The 24193-nt window shown below is 36.5% G+C and overlaps 1 protein-coding gene across 2 annotated transcripts in view; it reads left to right on the forward strand.

Moving 5' to 3' along the window:
* LOC150084464 (cell adhesion molecule Dscam1-like) overlaps positions 1-24193 on the forward strand; it is a 616978-nt gene that overhangs the window by 479235 nt on the left and 113550 nt on the right. For both annotated transcript variants that reach the window (XM_090376089.1, XM_090376090.1), the window contains exons 16-18: positions 6355-6425; positions 10941-11178; positions 13635-13733. In XM_090376089.1, the coding sequence (XP_090232215.1) occupies positions 6355-6425; positions 10941-11178; positions 13635-13733 (408 nt within the window). The remainder of the gene's footprint in view (positions 1-6354; positions 6426-10940; positions 11179-13634; positions 13734-24193) is intronic.

A 24193-nucleotide genomic window follows, 5' to 3' on the forward strand; every position in this document is an offset into this window, starting at 1 on the left:
GGCGCTCCACAACAACAACAAGCCTAGCTGACACCATTGTACGCATCCAAACTGCATTTCAAGATAAGGCACAATGCGATGTATTTTATTTTGACATCAAAGGTGCTTTCGACAACATAGATCCCATAAAACCTTTTGAAATGCTAAAAAATCATTATCTCGTTGACACAATGATTATTTCTCATCTTCAATACAGCCTAAATCGCAGATTTCTCCTCTTCCCTGCTAGTACTGACAATATTCTCGTCACAACCTCAACAGGCATTCCTCAAGGAGCCGTTCTCTCCAGTACAATATTTTCAGCATCTCTTCAACCACTTCTACAAGAAAATCCAAATCTACTGGCATATGCCGATGATTTAAAGTTATTTATAATCTCCAAAGCCAGTGATGATATTCGCAAGGTTATCAATGATGCGAATTCACAGATTTGTGAAATCATCAAGTACCTGAAAGATCTCAATCTGAATATAAATGCAAGCAAATCTGCTCAAATTACTTATTCCCTTCAGAAACAAACCAACCACCTAGAAATAAAAATTGCAGATGTCCCAATTCCAAATGTATATGCTCACAAAGACCTTGGATTTGTTTTTGATAAAATCTCTCCTTTAATGCCCACTATTTATATGTTGCTCAAAAAATTCAAAAAGGAAAATGGTTAATCAAACAAGAAGCAGCAGCGATTCAAGACAGAAAAACAGTCATTAAGCATGTTCAAAGATGCATCTTTCCCATTCTCTCCTATTCTTCCGAAATCTAGTCTGGTGCTCCTCAAGTAACCGTCAAGAAATTCCTTGCCCTAGGATATTGGGTTCTTAGATGGCTCAATAGTAAGCTTCGTTTTCCCCATACAATATCCAGGCAACAGCTTTATGAATATCGAAAAACAAAGCCTCTGCAACAGATGATCAGCGAGTCTGGAGTCATGCTTCTTGCAAAGTTAACCACTTCTGCATGCGACGCACCAAACTTAGCCAATGTAATAGCTGCCCCCAACAGAGAAAATTCAAGAAACCAGCAATTCAAATCCAACCTCTCCAGGGTCAAACAAATGGACAGAATATTCCCCAATGCATCCCTTTACCTCATAAATCATCACAACATTGATTGCAACAGGTTAATCAACTCTGAAGCCTACAGGAGTCAGATCTCCGATAAAATGAAGAAAAATAATCCAACCCAGTAACTGCAACTGAAAGCCAAATGTCCTGTTCTGAAAATTCTTTTTTAACTCATAACTATAATTCCTAGTCATTGTTAATATCTGTTTGAAATCTGCTATGTACATATATTCGATTATTTTATGTCATTCCATTTGTATTATTACCTGCCCCTAGCTATGTGCTGTAATGGGCTTGCTGTATTTGCAATAAATGAACATTTATTTATTTTCTTTAAATTTATTTATAATAAATTCGAAGGGTGTAAAACGTTAATGAAGGTAAATGCGAGACGAAAAGAATGGCCTAACTGCCAGAAATGCCTACAACCGGCAGCCTTTTAAGAGTAAAGGTAGTTCTCAGAATTGCTCATGGGACAGTTTTCCTTAGAAATTTAAAGGACATTAAGTGGAAACAATATGTACCATGGCCATTGCACGAAATTAAGGAAGATGTTTCAGTCGCCGCCTGGATTTAAACGTTACTATCATAAGAAAGCCAGGGAAGTCAGTGACTATAAGAATGTAAATCAGTGGTGAGACAAAGGCGCATTTAAACTAAATGGGTGAATCGTAACTTTGTTGATTAGATTTAATATGGAATGAAAACCCAGACGCATTATGGTTCTGCTGCCCTTTCGCCGCTAAGCCCGACAAACGAATGAAAATCCACTCTTCAGAAAGATGCTTAACTGTTAGGAATCACTATTGAAATGAATGCTCTGCCTTTTGGGTTAATCAGCCCTTACGGTTTTAAGGGTATTGTTACAGGGAAAGGTGAATAACGCAGTACTGCCATATTTTGAAACTAATGTCCATACCCATCTGGATGCTGAATTCCTTGAATAACCGATGAACATCTTCATGTACATTATATCTCTGAACTTTTCAGGTGTGGATATCCTAAGGCATAAAGTACAGTTATAATAAACCTAGAATACTGCCAAGATCTGTGGGTGAATGTGCAACAGGAATAATATAAAATTAGAAATATGTGTGTGCCAATGCATTCGCATTGTTGAAGAAAAGAGGCCGTTAATGTACATTTCTGAAGTAATCTCTCATTTCCGCATATCCACTAATTGTATATAAAAGTGTTAGGTTTATATTTTCTCAAAAACCTTTTGATATAAACCATCTCATGGTTTCCATGCATTATTTTGATTTACCTTGAATTTATTGAGCTTCCCTTCTTTATTTTTTTCATGAAGAGTTCTGCCTAGAATAGAAAAGGATTAAGTTTCTTAATCAGATTTTATGCTTATGCTATTAGGCAGAAATTAATGCACTGTAATGTAGTTTCGTCACGAAATCACTGCTTCACTTATGGCACAAAGAAGTGAAGGTGTAAAGAATTATATCAAATTGAATATGTATGTTTATTATACTGAACAACAAATTTTGGGTCATATTTTGTTACGGGCATGAAAGTAAGTTTACTTTGGGGTGCTAAACACGGAAATAGTGCTTAAAATGGCAGATTGGCTCCTGTTTTCGAAAAAGTAGATTTGTATATTTATTCAGGGTATTTTTATTTATATGGAAGTAAGAGGTAACTACGAACATAATCTGTACCAAACATGGGATCTTTTCGCTTGTATTCAGGAGCATCCCTTTTCACCACCCAACAGTAATCGGCTAACATGGCGGTCAACATTTGCTTTTGTATCTTTGTTCCATCGCTGCGATGTCTTGATGGAAGCGCTCACCATGTTCGTTGCTGACGACACCACAATTTGGCAGGAAGAAATCCAAGTGTGAGTGAAAAAATTGCATTTTCAATGACATGATGCACCTCAGTTTTTCGGTATGTGAATGCAGAACCGTTCATTTCCAAAGTCTTCACGAATATTTTTCATGAGCCCCAGTTTGACTTGTAGTGGTGGAAGCAAAGTTTATTTGGATCTACCAGAAGTGTGATCTTATGTGGTTCAGAATGATAAAAGTTTGACAAAAAGGTGGATGCCTCGACGCAGACGGCTGTTGTAGTTCTTCGTGCATATCAGGTTGATGTTCATCAGTGTACAGAAAAACGGTCAAGTGGTTCAAGAACTGGTAGAACCTTATCCTGAGGCATGGGACGAATTGCAGACGGTATATTTGGGTACGTCACTGTCCACTTTTTCTTCATTGCCATCCCTTTTCTAATAGGAGGCACCATACAGAAGTAAAAGTCTGTGACGTGATTTGTTGGCTCCCTCCATATCACGGGCACTGCGAAAGGCATGAAACGTCCCTTTCGATTCACCCACCCACGTGTTGAGTTTTGGACAGGTAGTTTAGCATATCTGTGGAGCCCAGTTTTTGTCCTGGTCGCCTACTTTACACTCATAGTACAAGAAGTAGGCGTTTTTTATGTCTCGAGTTAACGGACGCTTTCTTGAAACTAACGTGATTTCTCCACATACGTAACAGAAATCATCCAGACTATTCACACAATTACGTGGCATATTAATCTTTCACGATACAAATGGTGCGCAAAAAAAAAAAAAAGTAGGAATCTCACAGAGAACAACCGGTAACTGAGAATAAATCACGCGTATTCAAGGATTACTGCAACAGACTTAAAGACGTATTTGAGGCAGCAGCAACTTATCACGTGATGCGACAGTTTCCGATCACGTGATAAGGGCGTTGTGGTACGGAAACTGCGGTGTTTCCATGCGTTTTACCTAGAGCCGTAGTTGATAATGTAGAGTAACTGGCTAATATGAGACTCCAATTATAATTCGAAAATAAAGGCCAATCGACATATTTTAATGTGATTTTAATGTTCAGCAGTATGAAATTAGTGACGATTGGGCATTTTTGTTTTTGTAGCATTTTACGTGTTAACCAGTATTATCTGACGACACGGAATATTCATCCCGTTGAAACCACAGACATAAATTTAGCGATAAAAGTATAAATCGCTAACAGAGAATTTCAATAGTAGTTAAAGCCTACTGTGTGGAGGGTCGGATGTGGCGCAGTTCTTGCACACGAAGTCTTGGGGGCATGCAGAAAAAAGAATAATTAATTTTAGAGTTATCCTTAAAAATTTGCTTATAGACTTATTGAAATAAATTTAGATGAATCGTGACAGAGAAATAATAAGCAACAGTTACATATGACATGACAGTCGAGCTGAATAACTGCATTATTCATTGGTGTTTTGTGATATTGCTGTACACGTGCGGCAATATTACTTTACAGATGCATTTTAAAGCGTGCTTTGGTAGAGTAATTCTGTGTAATGCGGAAGAAATTAACACAAAGAAAGCTTAAGTTGATATAGGGTTTTATAACACAGATTTCTATGGCAGAATTAGTATCGGCTGAGATGTTTTGTTTTAAGGCTACTTATTCTGTGATAAAGATTGAATGCGCGAAAATATAGTTGCGGAGTTTTCTCCTGTACGCTTTATCTGTTGCAAACTTTACATAAGCAACATCAAGATTCTGAATTTTTTGAACAAGGTGGTTTGGTGAAAATCTGCTTGTTCGATTCAGCCTAGTTGTCAGTGCAGAGAATGATAGCCGATCCCTCTGAGGTATATCCACCAAACACTGTTGTCCCAGATATTTGGTGCCCAGACGGTTCTTGTTAGCATTTAATTGCATTAATCGTTGTTATGTTCTACACATTTTGGTTGTCCTGGCGTTTCAATACCAGCGCTTAAGTGCTTTGTGTGTGCTGGTAGAGGGTGCTGATGCTTCTAGGCTGCCATCTCAGAAGCCTAACTTGGGGAGCCTGTATTCTTTGACGTACAGGATCTTTCAGGCGGTTGCTGCCGATCCCCAGACTTCTATTTCGAACTGGGAGAAGTAAGTTGCCATTTGGTTGAGCTGATTCGTTTATTCTTTCTGTACAGGTTAGGGTTGTTAGATCTGTTAATGGGAGTCATCCGTTTGATATATATATGAAGTACATTGTCTTTTCTTTCACAAGCGAGTGGTAGAAGTAGTGCGATGAAATGGAACTCGAGAGAACCCCTTATTTTGAGTTCCCCACATTGAACTTACTGGTGTGGATTTTATTATGCACCTTTAGCCGGAGAGTCCTTTCAGTTAAGAAGGAAGTGAAGAAAGAGAATGCAATTCCTTTAATATGAAGCCTTCGTCACAAATGTGGAGCAACACAGTGATATCAACTATGTTGAAGGCAGCTTGAATGTCCAGGTATGTTATTGCTAATTCTACATGCTTTTCTAAAGCAGCCAGAGTATTGTAAGTAGTCGTCTTAAGATTGTTGTGGTCGACAAACCAGAACGATCCACTTCGGTATTTGTTCCGGTTTGTTGAACGTAGTTCATTTGTGAGCGGTTAACGTCATTTTTCAGAAACCTTTAGCAAGATACCTTATCTATAGATATGTAATGATTTAACGTAATTGTAATAACATTATTTAGGTTCTTTCGAAGATTGTTCACTGCCAAATTTTACTTTCTTAAATATTTTCATTCCAGAATTCCATGATGAATACTCAATAATATTGGTGAATAATAAAAATTTAACGAACTCATAAAAGTTTTAAAGGGCGCAATATATATTTAAACTATTCTTAATTTTGGAGTAGAAAATGTTTGATTAATATATAATCAGAATTGGCATAAATGTGAAGAAATGTACATTCAAATAATTTCCGCAGTTTTCTTATAAGATCATTAGTTAGTTGCCATCTGGGGAGTAGTGATGCTGTTGGAAAATATACAAATAACTAGTAACGTTGTATCTGAAATGGCTTTAGTAGTACAAAGAATGCGACAATCTACTGATATCTTTTCATTCAGAACTGTTCTGGAAGAAATCTGCATTGTAATTGTAAAAGGTAAAAAATAAATTCTACATCGGAGTTTATTTTAGGGCAAAGACACCCCACATGATGATGCCGCCTCTGTAAGCTGCTTGTATTCCCCAGGTATTTTTTGGATGAAAACACAGTCCTCTCTGTTAGGAGGGAGGTTAAGAAACAAAACATTCATTTCCCTTGATATGAAAATCATACTAAAATTAGAATACCTTGCAGAACAAGGTACAGTATTTTAATAATTGATGGGAAACAGATCTAAATGTCTCCACGTGGAAGGTAAATCACTCCCAAAAAGATGGTTGAGCCCATTTAAATTATAAGGAATAATGATTGATAATTTGGCTTTTATTATGCCTTCTGTTTAATAATATTTTATAATAATATTTTTATTTTATTTTAGCACCACGCGAATCACCAAAAACTGTAAAAGCACTTCCTATTAGTACCAACTCCATCAATGTCTCATGGGAGGTAAGATTCAATATTATTATTTTTACTTTTATAATTAATTATTCCTTTTCTTGTTTCACTAGATGATATGCCTAAATTTATAAGATAAATGTTTATCACTACGAAAAAAAAGTTCACTTTGCTCTTTACTGTTACTGCAAATAAATTAGATAAGAATGTGAATCTGTTCTATATGAAAAATCAAGTTACAGTTAAAAACAACAATGTTTTCAAAGAACATTATTGTTGAATTAAATATATGTCAAAATAGTCCACAACTAACAAAACATGAAAAGACAATATATACGTGTGATTTGATTTTAACATATTTTTATTCAAAAGAAAAATTAAAACAACGTGTAGTAGAGTGCGAAAACACCCACCTGTAAGAGTTAAGATAAAGTTAATCAGCAATAAAAATAATGAAACTTTCAATTCTGTAAACAACTAGAACTAACAACAAAAGTAAGCCTTTTTGGTTACCACTCAATGAAGTTTTTGGGTTTTGAAGAGATGTCAAAAACGTTTTCACAGGAGTTGAAATCACATTTGAATTAGAAATTCAGATGAAAATATATTAATTACTATTGAAAATAATATGGAATATAAATTTTGTATATTTAAGGCTTCCACAATCATTAACCACAGAAAGTAAATTTTTACAAAATATTATATCAGGAGCAACTGTTTAATTTTTTTTTGACGTTAAAAATGTTTTTGCTGGCGTTATTCCAAAAATTTTGTAACGAAAAACCATCATGCGAAAAGCGTTACGGAATAGACGTCAATTTCAGATAACGCCAAAAGGGAATTATAGTAACTTGTATTGTTGCAATCATTTCTATCATGACAACAATAATTTGTCTTCTACTGCACCAAATATAATGAAATTTTGCACGGAACTTCACCTTAGCTCTATACTAGAGGAAAAAAATTTCAAACCTGTGAAAATTAGTAGTTTTTCCAGGATAGTGGAAAATATGAACGTGTGATCAAGGATCATGGATCTCACGTAATAAACGGAATAATGTGGACTATAGCATATCGTTGGAAAGAAAAAGAATTTAGAAACAGAAATATTAAGGTTTTAAGATACAAAAAAAAAAAAAAAAAAAAAATCGGAAATTGCGAAATGTCAATTCGAAATCGCATCTGGTTTCAAGTCACCTGGTGTTTTCAGAATGAATGTAATTTTCTTTTACAATTAAACTCTGAGGCTGGAAAAGAGTCCTGCACATTTATGAAAACATTCTTCAACTTTTATTATTATCATTATCTTTATTTTCTCCTAAGTGACACCCGCTTACGGCTATTAACCAGGGGATGAACCTTCATATATACAAATAAGTTATATACATAATTTTCCACTTATAATTTATATATATCGTTGTATTAATAAATTATACAAATTATACATTGTGTAATTAATTATATTATACATATCATTACCTTATTTTTACATGCAGGCAGATAGAGAGAGAGCATAAGCATAATTTGCAATTTTACAAGGAATTAGAGAATATTCACATCTACACCACTATTTGCAGCGAGATAACAGAAAGATAGACGTATAATGGAGCACCAGTGCGGGACAGAAACAGTCCCGATCAGTTCATTCTTCATTTCCTGCATTCTCTTTTGTTTTTGTCTGTGGGTTTCACTCAACATTTATAGGTGGAGTAATGCATTCTGAAACATTTCAGTCCTGTACCTCTTCTCTGTGAAAAACTTTTCTGGGTCTACTTGAAGATCGTTGTACATCTTCAAGTAGAAGTAGGTGTTAGAAGGAAAAAAAATCGCTGAAGGCTTCCCAGCTGCGTGAGCGCGCTACTTAGTGTCCTATTCACCAAACCTTTGCGTCATGCGGTTCCGAGTCAGCAGGTAGTCAGTTTTCGTCGAGTCGAGTCTCCCGGTCAGGAGTTTTGCAAGTGTGAGAATGTTCTTGGTGCCAATTATGTGAGACCAAAGCGTGAAATCCAAGTTGACATATAAAATAGCTCCTGAGATTGTAAATGGCTGCGTAGTGATCCTGTTTAACCATCTCAGCATCCAGCACCCTAAACCCAGGAAAGCCTTAATGGTAGTATCTGGGGCAGAAGACCAAATATGAGATGCGTAGAGAGGGATGGGGATGACGCATCTTAAACTATATTGTTTAACAAAGTCGGGGTTCCTGATACCTACCAGCTCCTTTGGAGGTGCATAGCGCTGCTTAAGATTTCTTCTTTACATGTCCGAAATGGGGTGTGAAGTTTAGGTTTTCGTCCAATTTCAGGCCATGTTAGGCCAAGATGTGTTCTGACTTTTTTGACCAGGCTGACATAACTTGGACATGCCATCAGATATTTCGATAAATAGTACACGTAATGGAACAACTGTAGATGGTGTATTTAGTCGTGAACTAAAATCTCTTCAATGTAAAAATTATATATCCTGCTTTAGTCATCACAGACCAATATATATTATTATCCATGAATTTCATTAATATTATTATTATTAATAATAATAAATATATGAAAGTTAAAACGTTTCTAACGCCTGCCGATGTCTCTTAAATGTAAAACACGTTAAATATGCCAGCGGCACACACATTATGTACCTGGTACAGAATTTTTTAATTTTTTTTTTTTTTATGAAACCCCTAAACACAAAAAGATATTAAAATCTAAAGTACTTAGTACCTGGCATGGGATGGAGGAGAAGGAGGATGCCAGAAACTTTACATTGGTTTCATCACTCCAAGCCTCCAATAAGAAAGTGGTGGTATTGCACTGGTTGACGAGAGTAATCTACCACCCGATGAACTTGTTATGGGAGTGTGGTAATGTGTATTTATCTAATGAAATGAATAATAATGGGGCAATGAGCTAGTTTATAATACAGAGAAATCGCCTTCTCACATTTTCACAATGTTTCAGAAATCGAATAGGTTTTAAATTCAAGAACAAAACAATATGATTTTCGATCATATGAATTTTAAATAAGGTTATGTTGAGGTGTTAGAAAAAAGATATCTATTTGAAGAATATAGAACACATTACGAAGAAAACGAGAATGTAAGATTATGTACAAGTTTTTTTAGCTGCCGGAATAAATGATACGTGTTGTGATGAACGTATAATTGTTGATTATTTAAAAAAAAACATATATCTAATAATACGTTTTGATGTCAGTAAACACTTCTAGTACGTAAAATTCAAATATATAGAAGTTTTATTTCAGTGGAAATTAAAAAAAAAAAACAAAACAATGAACACTTTCGAATATACCGTTCAATTTTATCCGAAAAGGAAGGAAAATTATAATTATTGAATTAAAAGGCAGTTGTTATTTAATTGAAAAAATAGTTCTTAATTAAATGAAAATTCCTGAAAAAAATTGACTATTAATTGGCGGATATTCTTAATACAGAGCTACAAATCCTTCCTACTAAAAATAACTGATTTAAGAATAGACTTTGAAGGCAATGTAAATACATTTAAAACTATTAAAAATGACACTAGCATTCACACCACGGCAGAAGTTTATGAGGAGGAAAGAAATGTATTTCAACTTTATATAACAGGAAACTTTAGTCAAACCTTATCTGATATCGATATTAAAAATTTAAATATAAAAGATGATTTAAAATTAATTTACAGTGGGTTACAAAATAATACTGAATATGTATTTTATTTTGATTGTATAAATTAGTTTTAAATAATAGTCGTTATTCTGGCACGTTATTTATTAAAAAGGGAGACTTTTGCAGTCAGTTTTGCTTAAAGCTACGCTATTTTTTTAAAAAATATATAAATATTTTTTTTTTATTTATTTTTATAGCTATTTTAGGAAAATGAATATTTATAAGGGACGAGAATGGTGTTTTTAGGGAGGGAGGTGTATATTGTTCCCGTAACCTACATTTCATATACTACTAAAGCACCTATCAACAAGTAACACATAAAAATGTCCCAATTATACTTCTGTTCAGAGAATTTTATTTGTAGTGCAACGCTGCCTTCTCAAGTGTAAAAATTACTTTCTGTTTTGAATACGTATCGTAAAATTTTTGAATTATTTATTTTTTTTATATGCGTGGGCATAGAAAGCGCCGCTTAAGCTTTATTTCCCTCATATTTAGACATTTTTTGTTTATCATGGTTGCCAGTTACCGAATTATAGAGGTAGAAAGTTACAGGTGCCAGGATTTGTTATTATCACTGCATATTAAAATTGGTTGAAAAATGCATACAAAATGTTTGTTTTGGGAAAATATTTACTTCGCATGGCGCATGTCTAAATTATAGTTCTGCTCGAATATATTATCAAAAGTCCTTTAAAAAATCGCGTGATTATGAATAATCACATGGCACCAGGGAACCTCACTAAAGAGAAAATTAAGTATCATGTATATGTAGGCAACATAAAGCAGTAATCATCGTATTTGGTTGTAAATTCATATTAGACAGCGCTATCCAAATTATCTTTTTTTCTTCTCCAAACGCCAATGAATATAAATAAGCTAAAATAACTTGGATATTTTCTTTTATTTAGAAAACTGCTGATGACTCCACGGCTGGCCATATCGAAGGCTATTATGTTGGTTATAAAGTCCATCAGTCGGAAGAAGCCTATGTGTTTAAGACTGTTGAAATATCCAAAGATTCTCGTCACGAAGTTCAGCTATCTAATCTCCATCGTTTCACTCAATACAGTATTGTAGTACAAGCATTCAACAGCAGAGGAGCTGGACCGCCTTCAGAAGAGATTTTATCTCAAACACTACAATATGGTAGGTTGGAGTAAGATGTGTGTGCGCGTATGTAAATGGTAGGTGTAAGATAATGGAAAATCTGCGAAGTAGAATGCGGATATTTAATATTGATTACAGTTTTATGCATTTTGGTATTTGCATTTATTTATGCAATGTATAATAAAAAAATAATATAATACAGTACTGTATATAAAATTGTAACCACTAAAGAGGAAAGTGTTTACATCTATTCAAATTATCATATTCACAGATAACAATATAATATAATAATAGTATGTTATTATAATAAAAATATCTAGGTTCTTCCTCAGAATTAATTTCATCACATCTTCAACCGATAATTGTAAATTAATGAATATTAGTTTTCGGCTAAAATTGTGAATAAACATAATTCTGATGGAACAAGCTGTTCGGGCATGTCGAAATTCAAGTAAATGGGGTAAAAATAATAATAAATAAATAAAACATGCACTTCACGAAGAACCACAAAAGAAACCCAAAAATAATATTTTGAAACGGAATCCGAGTACTGTGGATCATGACCTGTTAAAAGTAATTCGCCTTTATCGTGATAATTGTTATATTGCAGTAATTATTCAATCAGAACCAAGATACGTCACTGTAGTGAGTTATACACAAATTTAAAAATTGCCTTTAACATTGCTAAGAACATCTTATAGTTGTTGCTATCAGTTTTCAGTTCTATATCAATTGGCGTGCAAAATTCTGTGTCCGCGATGAATCGTCAGAGTTTCAAGAAAAATATTTTTTAAGAGACGCATTCAGAAATATAGTTAAGTCTTTTTGAAATCCTGCTTGTAACGTTTTATTTTTACTTTACTTTAATTTAATACAGGACAAAAAAAAAAGAAAATAAAATGTAGGCCTAGTCTCCTTGCTTTGTCCAAGCATAACATTCCATATAATAAATGATTCTGATACTTGTATGTTTCGTTAAGTGATATGATAGGAGAGTCTTGAATATGACTGAAATCAGGCAGCAGCGTGCTTTCCTGATTTTTCAACTTGTGCACTATCGTGTTTCATCAATCAGTCAGTCCACGAGCAGCATGGCGTCATAGGTTCTGTCGAATGCTCATAATATATTATAGTTTTGTTTAACCAAGAGCATAAAACTCTGTGGATGAAAACACAGTATTAAGAGTAGCAGTCAGGAAAACAGCCAGACAGATGCACATCAGGAACAGAATTATCCAGTTATCCGAGTTTCTGCTGTTACATGTGCAAGACTACTAAATTATAACTTCTTCATGCCATAACATTTCCACGTAAGCGTGCCTGCAGTAAATAAACAAAGTTCTTAAAATGTGTGTGTTGGATAGGAGGGTTGCTGAAATTTAAAACTTCTCTGCTTCAAATTATCAACAATACAAATAGTGTTACTTCTTCAGATAGATTCCCTCCATCCAGTATTTGAAAATCATTCTGCTTACTTCCAAATGCCATTTTCGCAGAAGCTCTGTAGTTTTTGCTGGAAAAAGAATTCTATGTTTTCGGTGACGGGATCGTTCTTTTAAAATGTTTCCCCGCCTGGGAACATTTTTATTGGTCTAAACAAATGAGAAACAGAAAGTACCATGTTTGCACCATCTGAGCGAGGGACCCCATTTCGTATCCCTGGAGGTATTCATTGTTATTACGGATGCGAGGCTTGTTCTGGAAACCGACTCCTTTGGATTGCTGACGTGTACATTTTCGAGTATTGCCAGTTTTATCCTATCCCTCAATGAGTTAAAATAATATTCTGCATTAATGGACTTACGAAGGAAGTAAAATGACAACTTTTGCATCCTCCATTCGCAGACATTCAATCGCCAAGCATAGTCAACGAACTTCATTGAAGGCCTTGAATCACTTATTGACTACCACTTTGCGCCAATAGTAATTATAAATGGTCAGCAGTACTGAGCTTAAAAGTCGTGCAGGAATGTTGCCAATTTCATGTTTTTGTTTGAAACCTCTATACTAGTGTGCTGCGCAGCATTACAGATACGACACCGAGTATTGAGTGAATTGCCCTTACCGTGCCCGCTATTATGATTTCACCTGATGATGTCGCCGTAGCTGCTTTGCTTCCACATATTCTTAAAACCAGACCGACCGACTGGTAATGAAAATATTCTTACTTTCTATTTGAACCATCCTCAATCATTATTTTCTTTTTATTAGTAAACAAGATATAAAGATATATACGGACAAAATAAAAGATTTGGCTAGGAAGTGGCTTGGTTTATTGGCACCAAAAACAAAACTATGGAATGCTCTATTGCCTCCATAGCATTCAAATGTGTGAAACCCGCGTGTCTAATAATAACGTAAACTACTTTTTTTTTTTAAGAATGCATTAGTAATGAGTCTCTTATGATTCTAGAAATGTTTCGATATCTATACGGTATTTTACATGTATTTTATTACCAAATTTTTGATAATGAGATGCTCTGTTTCTTTTTCAGACCGACCGGAGATACCAGTAATTAAAACATTTTTCACTACATCGAGTACCATCAAACTAATATGGGAAGTGGATTCGTCTGCAAATACTCCCATTTCCGGTAAGTTTATGTTTTCTTGTTCTAAACAACTTGGATTACAATTCAATGTCTCACACTGATATTGCATTCCAGAAGATAAAAAAGTATGAATTGAACTGACTCATATCGAATTACATGTACTTAAGAAATCAAAATGAATTCGAACTGAACTCACCTGGTTGGTTAGTTTATCGAGAAAGAAATTTGTAAAAATTCTTATTTAAATTGCAAAAATCAAAAATGTGATCTCATGTTCCTTTACGAAGTTGTTGTTATTGTTTTTGGATTTAGTTGCATCAACGACTTACACCGTATTTATTATCTGTAAATATTGCGTGGCGGATTCGCTTATTTTCTCTACTTTAGCATAGTTTCCTGGAGAAAAAGCCATGAAACTCCCCGATTGACTGGATTCGAACCTGAATCTTCATCGGTGTTGGGGAAGACAATGATTATATATTATAAACATTATATATATATATATATATATATATATATATATATATATATATATATATAATCATTGTCACAGCTAGCATACTATACTATGCTAGCTGTGAGGCGCGTATGACGTTTTCAGTGATATTCAGTGTATTGTACCGATATTTTACACGCCGAACTGGTGCATTAAACTATGTAACTAAAACGTTTGTTTATATTTACTTTTTCTTAATATGTATTTTGTGCGCTGAATTGTCAGTATTTTAGAGGCAATTAAAGATGTTATTTTTTTTTGTAACATTTATATATATATATATATATATATATATTACATATAAATGTGATACACATAAGAACATGTATAACTCGTATGTACATGATGTATGGAAATAAAGTTCTCTGACTGGTGTAGTAAAAAAGAACACAAAGTGAAGGAGGTAAAAATGATTTTATTTTTAATTGCATGCACCTAAAAATTCAAAACTTTCTGACAAGAGTTAAAGGCATCCAAAGAGATGATGTTGATTTCTGTGGTTACATTTTGTTTTGTCCTCAACATCCTGAAATCTCTTTCCTTTGAGGGCAATTTTCAACTTGAGGATAAAAGAAATGTTCGTTGGTTCTAGATCGACAGAGAAGGATGGATGGTCAATCGTTATAGTGGCATGTTTTGTCAAAAACGTGTTCAGAACAAGTACTGAACGGTCAGGAGCATTGTCATGTAGCGAGAACCAGCTGCCTTTCTCTTGAAATTGCGGTCTCTCCTGGAAAATGCATTCTAAGCACCTATAGGTAAAACGCAGAATTGACTCTCTCTCTCTCTCTCCCCCTTCAGGTCAAATTCCTTGTTAATCACCCTCTGATTGTCGAAAAATATGATTAGCATCGTCGTCATCCTCTGCTTCTGTGCTTATGAAATCCATTATATGCGCTGACGCGTCGTCTCTGGGTCGTACTAAAACGACCACTCATCTCCCGTGACAATATAGTCCGAGGAAATTAAGAGTGTTTTGACAAGAGTGGGCAAAATCTTCACATGATGAACTATTCGTTGCCTTTGCTTATCCGCAAGGCTGTGCAACAAATTCAATAATAAGTTCCTTAAATCTGCCACGTAGATCCACTCGTCCAATTAATTAGATCTTCCTTTTCCCTATATCATCATGCAGAATTTGACTAATCGTCTTATCCAGCTCTTCGGCACTCTACGGTCAAACGGCAATAGTTTGCCACAATTTCCTGAACTTCTGAAACTCTGTCCTCATTTCTAAAGATTGATGGATGCCTACTTTTGTGTCACCACAAACATTCTCACTTCTGTCTTTGAAAGGCTTATGCCATTCAGACACACTGATAAGATTTAAATAAATTATCTTTGTTGTTGTTAAGTATGGCAGAAGTAGTAGCAGTACACTGTACTCATCACGGCAACATGGCCAGGAGTATTACATTTAGAAAAAAATATGATAAATGTGATTATATTAAACTAAGAAAAGGTATACCAGTATCCATTCCCAGGATAAAAACAAAGGCCAAGTTACATAAGAAAAATTAGTTACACAATATTATTAAAATGCACATAAAAGAAAAGGCAAATTATAAGGAGAAAAAATATATTTATATCGTTGTATATTACAACTGAAAAAGTTAATCAAAATCCACCCAAGGATTTTGATCTGACAAAACACTAAAACAAATCATGTTGCAGCCCAAAATTAGAATAGTTGTAAGAGGCGATCTGAATGGCTAAAAATTTCATCATTTTTTAAACTGGCACAATTTATACTACAGAATTTAGGAAGAGTTATTTGAGTTGTATAGATGTGATCCACTCTGTGGTAGTGCAACGGTATTTCTTATCGGAAGTCATGCAGGTCAATTCCACGTCGCAGGAGTGCCTGTATTTTTGAAAATTCCCGGGCAGGTAAGAAAGGATCACATAGTTTCAGACGATTGTGGTTCAGAATAAGTGTGGGGTTATACCTCAAGGATGGCAGAGGGTTGTGCCACTGGTAGTTATCTCAGATATTCTGGGCATTTATCACTCATGTGAACACATTTATTGTAGTAATTAAGCGTCTGATGTCAATTAACTTTGGGAGCCTGGGTACATTTAGCTACTCCCATTTCGGTGGTTCTCGTCTGAGGAGTTCAAAAATGTTTATAAGTGGTCCATAATAAATAAGATAGAAGAACCGAATGTTTCATCACCAAAAACAGTTATTAACATTTCATACGGTTGTGTTGCAGATTTTCCGAGCTTAAAGCAAAATTTGATATTCACCTCAATAACTGAGAGTAAAGTGGAGGAGAAATGGTTGAAGAAAAACATAAGAAAAGCACCTAGGTTGGCTGGGATCTATCCAGTTATTATTAAAGGAGGTAGCAAAGGAAGTAAGCAAACTCTTAACCATAATTATGAGAGCATCGTTGGATTCAAGGGAGGTCCCCATGGACTGGAGTTGTGAAAATGTATCCCCAACACACAAGTAATTACAGTCCTGTTAGTTTAACTTCTGTTCCCGGGAAAATAATGATTAAACTTGTTAAAGAAGCAATGCAGGATCATCTACACAAGACTGCATCTATAGTTCAGACACAGAATGGGTTTGTTAAGGGGTCTTGCCTGACCAATTTGATTGGATACTACGATGTGGTCACAAAGGAAATTGATGCAAAAAATAATTTTGATATCGTATACTTGTATTTCAAGTATACGATACTGTTGCACATGGAAGACTGCTGTACAAATTGGAGTAGTATGGCATTAAGGGAAAGTTGCTATTATGTATAAAAGAATGGTTAAGTGGGAGAAGATAAGAGTGTGATAATCAGTGGACACTGGCCGTCGTGGACTAATGTTATTAGTGGAGGCCTCCAGGGTTCGGTGTTGGGACCATTGTTATTTTCTATATTTATTAATGATATTGATGATGGTTATAGCAGGCTTAATGTCCAAGTATACAGATTACACAAAGGTTGGCAGGGCTGTTAATGACAGTAAAGACTGCATGCGACTACGACAGGACATGGAAAAGTTTGGCAGATGGGCCTGAGAGGGGTCAACTGAACTTTAACTTTTACAAATGCAAAGTACTAAATATGGGTAGCACTAACGCTAGAGTAACGTACCAACTGTGTGGTACTATACTCAGGGTACTGGAGAATGAAAAAGACCTGGGAATAATTAGAAGTTTTATGATGTTTTCTGAGCCGTCTAGACAGGCTACAAGATCTAGCTCATAGGGTCTTATCAATAATGTACAGGAATTTTGCTAGCAGGTACAGTATAAGGAGGTGATTATCCCTTTGTATAAGGCAATGGTCAGGCCGCCGCCTTGAGTACTGCATGCAGGTTAAGAAGGATGTAGAGCTGTTGGTACAGGGAGGGGCAAAGAGATTGGTGAGGGGACAAAGGGGATGATCTTACCAAGAAAGGCTTAAGTTCTGCAAAGTGCAGCGTCTGGAGACTTAGCCACCTGCGAGGTGATCCGAGTCAGGTGTTTAAGGCTTTAAGTAAGCTCAATGCTAATGGGATTCTTCCTCTTGCTCAGATTAAGCCCTTTAGGGGACATAAATTAAATTGAGGAAAGACAGTTGCAGAATAGATGTGTGAAAATTTGCCTTTAGTCAGCGAGTGGTTGATTGCTGGAACAAAGTTCCGCTGTCGTTGTGGAAGTAGGTAGCTGAAATGAATTCAAGGAAGAACTGGACAAACTTTTGGACGGATGCTGCGCAGGTAGCACAGTAGTATCTTCACCGACCTCCCAACACAGGGTGGAAAAGGCCAGCGTTCGAATCCCATCGATGACGTGAGGAACTTTAATGGGCGTTTTTCACTCCGTGGTCGAGTTAGTCGGTCTCAGGCGTAGCTAGCAAGGTCTCCCCCCCCCCCCCCCCCCGAGAAATTGTGGTTTTTTTATTCGTACAGCAAAACAGACAAATCGACCAGCGAACACACACAATTTACGGACAAATAAATATATGGGAATGGGTAGATGTAATCATTTGACTCTAATATCTTAATTTTTTTTTTTTTTTTTTTTTTGAAGGGGATGGAGAGATGAAGAGAAGGCGATTTTTTTGTATGATGCTGTATAAGCTTGGTTTCTTCAATCATATGCTACTGCTAATATCAAAGGAAATGAAGAGCTTGACCTTGCTTATTCCAATCTTCCACATCAAGAAAAACAGAGCAGCAACATATTACATTTACACATGATCATTGAAGTATAGAGCTGCAAGCAGGAATTTGCTACTGAATTTTCTCTCACCACTCCTGAAATTACCAAAAGGTCATCAATAACATTCCTTCGGAAAGAAAAGGCTTTGTAGATCTTAAAATAATACCCATAGGATTCTCTCAGAAATATATCTATACGGGACGCCAACATTCTTCTAATAATATGACTGAATCAATCGTAAACACAGTCAGCATCCAATCGTGTAAGAACACATTTTCATTCCAAGCCTTTTTCAAACCCCATCTAAAATCACACTTTTAAAATGTGATTTTAGATGGAGCTTTTTGGCTATAAATGCCTGTAGTACATCAAAATGAACTATGGTGGTGGTGTTTGTCCCTTGCAGTTTCAGAGTTAACGTGTTCGAAGCTGCTAATGCATCTGCCAAATATGCTAAGCTCATCAGAAAGCTTTCATTTTGAAGCCTTCAAGCAGTTGGTCTGTGCCCTAATATTCCAAAAACAGGGTGTTTGCTTCCTTCAGCTCATAAACTTGACAAAGGTTATTTCCTTTTGATAATCATCAAAGGGTTTAAGAGCTTTGTGATCGACATTAAAATCTTCACAAAACAAAGAAAATAATCTTGAGTTTAATTCATCATAAAATTCACTACCTTTCCAACATCATGCAGAGATTGAGATCTTCACGCATATCGCTGGGCAGAATTTTTAAATAGCTTCAAAAATATCATCAGCTTTAGTAGTGGTTTCCGAAGCGCGAGAAACGACTACTGAAGAATCGGAGAGGGAAATATTCTCCAATATTTTTTCTCAGTTTCCTCTTCAAGTAAAATTTGGCTGCCGTTCAGAATGTAAGGCTTTAAGAGAGTTTTTTTCCAATGGTATCAGATTTATTTTCCTTTGGGATTAACAAAACAAAACAATTTCATACGAAGCTTTCACAAATTCTTGAAAGTATGTTCCAGTGTTGTACACTCTCAGGAAGTCTCGCCGGGAAGAAAAAAATTCCGCCCGTTTTTGTAGCTAGATTTGAGTAGTTTTGGCTCAAAAATCGTTCCAGTCGGGAAGGTCGCATGGCATCATTGCTCAGTGTTTTTCAGGCATACGTTGAAATGTGGTCATGTGTTTTTGTAAAGGCGCAGCTCAAGGAACATCAGTTCAACTCCGCCTCGTATCTGTGTGAAGAATAGTATCACTGCAAAAGGTCCAGATATATGAGTAATGTAGGTTTGTGTGTAATATGTGTGTGTTCTGTTGTTGTGTCTGGCCGCTTGGCTACCCAGAAGCATCAATCATCTGGAGAGATGATTCTGGGTACTCGTCTACACCACGGGAAAATGGGCCAGGCCCAATTGTGCTCGTAGTGTCTCAATTCGAGACTCTGACCCACCCGATGTTGCCAAAAGTTGGGCCAGATTCCTCCATGGGCCCACTCCAGAGGAGAAGAAGGAAAAAAAATTAAAAGATAAGTTCCCGTGGTGTAATTTATAAAAAAAAAAGTTCCCGTAATTTATTTAAAAAAAAAAAAAAGTTCTCCTGGCGTATTAAAAAAAAAGAAAAGAAAAGAAAGAGAGAAAAAAAAGGGGGGGGGGGAGTTCTCGTGGCGTATTTAAAAAAAACGAAAGAAAGAGATGGTTAGTTGGAGCTAGTTTGTTGATGGTTTGAAATTAGCGACTTCCGCCTGGCAAAAACGTCTGCAGCGAGGTTAGTTGCTGATAAGTTGATGGATTTGGCCTGGGAAGAAAGCAAGGATCTTGCTCTTGAGGAGGTCTCTATATTCTTGATACTGGACACATTCAAATATTAAGTGGTGCCAAACTCATGCTTGGTTATAAGTAACGAGGATTCAAGATTGAGGGAAAACCAGACAAATGCAAAGTGTGTTAGTTGTCTGACGACACCAGAGGTTCCACCTTCTCCGCATTGTGTACTCTGTTTGGGTAGCACAGAACCCTGTGTAGGCCAGATTTAAAAAGTGTGTGGGGAGTGGAAGGTCCTTTTTGGACATCTCAAAGGACCCATCTGGGAGAAAATTTCTGGTCACCATCCCTATGGCCGAGGTGTCCCATCTGGTCTGCCACACATTATAAGCTCATTTAAGCATCGAGCTTTCGCTCTTTTAACATCTGTGCTTAAGGGAGTTCTATGTCAATGATAAAGGCAGAAATGTCTTTCCCGAGTCGATAGCACGACCTCTACAGATTATTTATAAGTCTAATGGAAGGGTGCCCGCCATTACTTGGACTGCTGCTGTGGAGACTATGCGGCAGACCGGATGGGTTGACAAAATCATTCCTCTCTGAATAGAATTGAACTTCTCTCTCATTTTTACGTTAGGAACACATTAGGCATACATTGCAGTGAGGAATTTGCAGCCCATCTTTTGCATTTTACGTAAAACAATACTTGATATAAAACTCATCGCATTTTCGTGTTTTTTTTTTTTTTGTTCTTTTTAATCTTCATCAGAATGCAACTATTGTAACTAGTATTCTCGGATATTGTACTAAGTAATTTAGCGCCAAAGTAGCGCATGTGCGGAATGATGAGAAAAGCTATGAGCAGTGCTCTACTGCGTAACAGATGATGACATTTAAAACGTAATTATTTCCTTAATAAGATTACCGTAAGTACATATTTCTATGGCCCCGGGTGCCAAGCGATTATTAGTGTAACCAAGCGATTTCCAAGCGATCTGTATATAGTGCGTGCAAAGAAAATAGTTTTCTTTACGTTTTAAATACAATTTTCTTTATTTATTTGTATTGCGAAACTTTTGCACTACAAAAAGTAGGCAGAGTTCCAGGAAGCAAATTCACCTTTTTGTTTCTTGTTAATCTTACTGACCAAACTAACTTAGCCGCCTGGTTATCCTTGTGGCACTGCTCCTGCCTCCCCATGGCGAGGTCGGTAACATGGAAAGAAAAGCTTTCTCTCCGGGGCTAAAAGGAGCAAAATGATCTCTCCTACAGGATATAGGGATCCTAATATGGCTACTCATGAGATAGAATACTCTAACTCGTGCAGTGCTAAACGTCAAAAAACTGACATTGTACAAAGAAGGCATCCAATGCACCTTGTATTACATTCGACTCAAGAACAGTCTCTAGGTAGTCTCTCGCCTTTTAAAATTCAGAAATACCTAGAAAATCTAATAGGATCTCTGAAAACAACTAAGCGTCTGATTTTGCCAACTTGCTCGTTGAGGTCTCAGACGAACGACAATCACAACGGCTCCAAAAACTAACATCCTTTGGAGGATTATTGATTACTGTCTCCCCTCATGCTACGCTAAACACCTCCACGGGTGTGATAGCTGAGTGGGATCTCATAAATCTCTTAGAAGAAGAGTTGAAAAATGAATTGCAAGGCCAGGGAATTGTGCATGTAAAGCGCATATACACAAAACGAGACAATGCTCTAGTTCCAACTCGGAATATAATACTAACATTTGATAGCATCTAAACTCCAGCATCCATCAAAGCAGGCTATCTGAATTGTCAGATAAAATTGTACATTCCTGACCCAACACGCTGTTTTAAATGCCAAAAATTTGTGCATTTCCAAAACATGTGTAGAGGTTCAGTCACTTGTGCTAATTGCGGTTCACGCGAGCATAATCACTCTGACTGCAAAGCAGAGCAGCTCAAATTGTAATGGTCCGCATACTACCTACTCCAGAGATTGCCCCTGTGGAAAAAAAAAAAAAAAAACATTCAACGGGTCAAAGCCGGAAAAAACATCACGTACCAAGAAAAAAAAAACTCTGTACAGGCTCAATTTAACACTCGATCCAGCTTCGCTGAAGTACTCCAAAAGCCAACTGCGGTAACCAGTACTGTGCAAAGAACAATAACGACTGGTACTCAAACTGAGGTAACGCTTCCCCCAGGCAGATCAATTTCAGATTGGGCTCGGTCATTTTGGAAGCTGTGCCCATTTCTGGTAAACCATGTAAATCAAACAAGGCTGTTAAAACACCAAGCACTGTTCCGCATTCTACCAATAACCCAATGTACTCAAAAAAATGGTGATACTACTAACACTGATTCGATAGAAATAGAAGGAAACACTGACACCGCGAAGAACCCGCTCTCGATCTCTTCCCAAAAGAGATGGAAACAGGAAGACCGTACTTCCCGAAAAGAAAATCTGGTCAGCATAAGCCAACAGTACCTCGGACAGAAACTGAGGACCACACTTCACCCAAACAATGCCCAGTTTTCTTCAATGGAATTGTAGAGGGTATCGCACCAACCTCGATGACATTCGGGATCTCCTTCTCCAGTATAACCCAGTTACCTTCCGCCTCTAAGAAACTAACTTAACAGCTTCTGTTGCTACCTCACTTAAACATCATGTTAGCTACAGAAAAGATCGAGTTTCTCATGTAAGCAATTCGGCTCATGGAGGGAGTTGCACTTGTAGGCAGCTCCAATATCCCTTCCCGACCATTAATGTTACAAACAAATCTAGAAGCAGTAGCTGCTCGAATATCCTTTCGTTTTTCTTTTATATCTCCTTATATCTTTCCCCTAACCAAGACATTTCTTACACTGATCTTGAAACTGTTATATCTCAGCTCCCTTCTCCCTTTTGCATCATGGGAGATTTTAACGCACATAATCCCCTATGGGGTGATAGAATACACGATAAACGAGGAAAAATACTAGAAAAAAGCTTTTAGATAAATTTAATCTGACATTACTGAATACTGGTTTACCCACTTATTTTCATCTACCTTCTGGGTCAAGCTCAGCAGTTGATCTCTATATATGCTCACCAGTCCTTTTTCCGCTGTTTGATTGGTCTGTTCATGACAGTCTACTGGGTAGTGACCATTATCCAATAGTCTGTCATATAGAATCAAATTCACCACCTTGTCATAATCAGACAGCCAAATGGAACTTTGCCAAAGCTGATTGGGTAAAATATAGGCAACTAGCCGTCCTGCAAAAAACAGCTGTTTCAAATGTGTCAATAAATAATGCTGTTGATTATGTAACAAAACAAATATTGCTGGCCACCGAAGCAGCAATACCAAGAGTGTCCACAAGTCATAGAATAAGATCAAAACCCTGATGGAACAATGAATGCAATCAAGCCAAACGAGAGAAAAATAAAGCCTGAAATAAATTTCGCAAAATCCCTACTGCTGCTAATCTAGTACACTTTAAGAAAGCCAGAGCCAATGCTAGACGCATTCAGCGTGCAAGTAAAAGAGAGTCATGGAAACGCTTTGCTTCAACTATTACGCGGTCCACCAAAACACAAACCATCTGGAAAAATATTAGAAAAATGTATAATAAATATCCTCCTTTGCATCTATCAATACTGAAAGTAAACGGGAATGATGTTTCACTACCTCAAGACATAGCTAACACTCTCGGAGAATCCTTTGTTCAAACCTCTGCCGTATTCTCATACTCGCCAAACTTTCAGAAATTAAAGTCCCTTTCTGAAAAGCAGACCCTAAATTTTATTACAGAACACCATCAAATGTACAACTGTCCCTTTATCATAATTGAACTAGGGCTTGCTCTTAACAGCTCAAAACATAGTGCTGCTGGACCTGACGGAATTCACTATGTCATGTTAAAAGAGCTGAGCGAAAAGTCGCTTCATGTCTTACTCCAGCTATATAACCGGGTTTTTACAGAAAATACTTTCCCTGATAGCTGGCGACACTCGTATGTCGTAGCATTATTAAAACCTGGCAAGGATCCAATCAACCCGCGTCACTATCGACCTAGTGCCCTCACCAGCTGTATGGGGAAAATAATGGAAACAATGGTAAACTCTCGTCTCACCTGGGTGCTAAGCAAATACAACCTCA

This window comes from Mastigoproctus giganteus, chromosome 6 (assembly GCF_048544385.1).
Source record: "Mastigoproctus giganteus isolate SK-2022 chromosome 6, ASM4854438v1, whole genome shotgun sequence".
Classification (NCBI taxonomy): Eukaryota; Metazoa; Arthropoda; class Arachnida; order Uropygi; family Thelyphonidae; genus Mastigoproctus; species Mastigoproctus giganteus.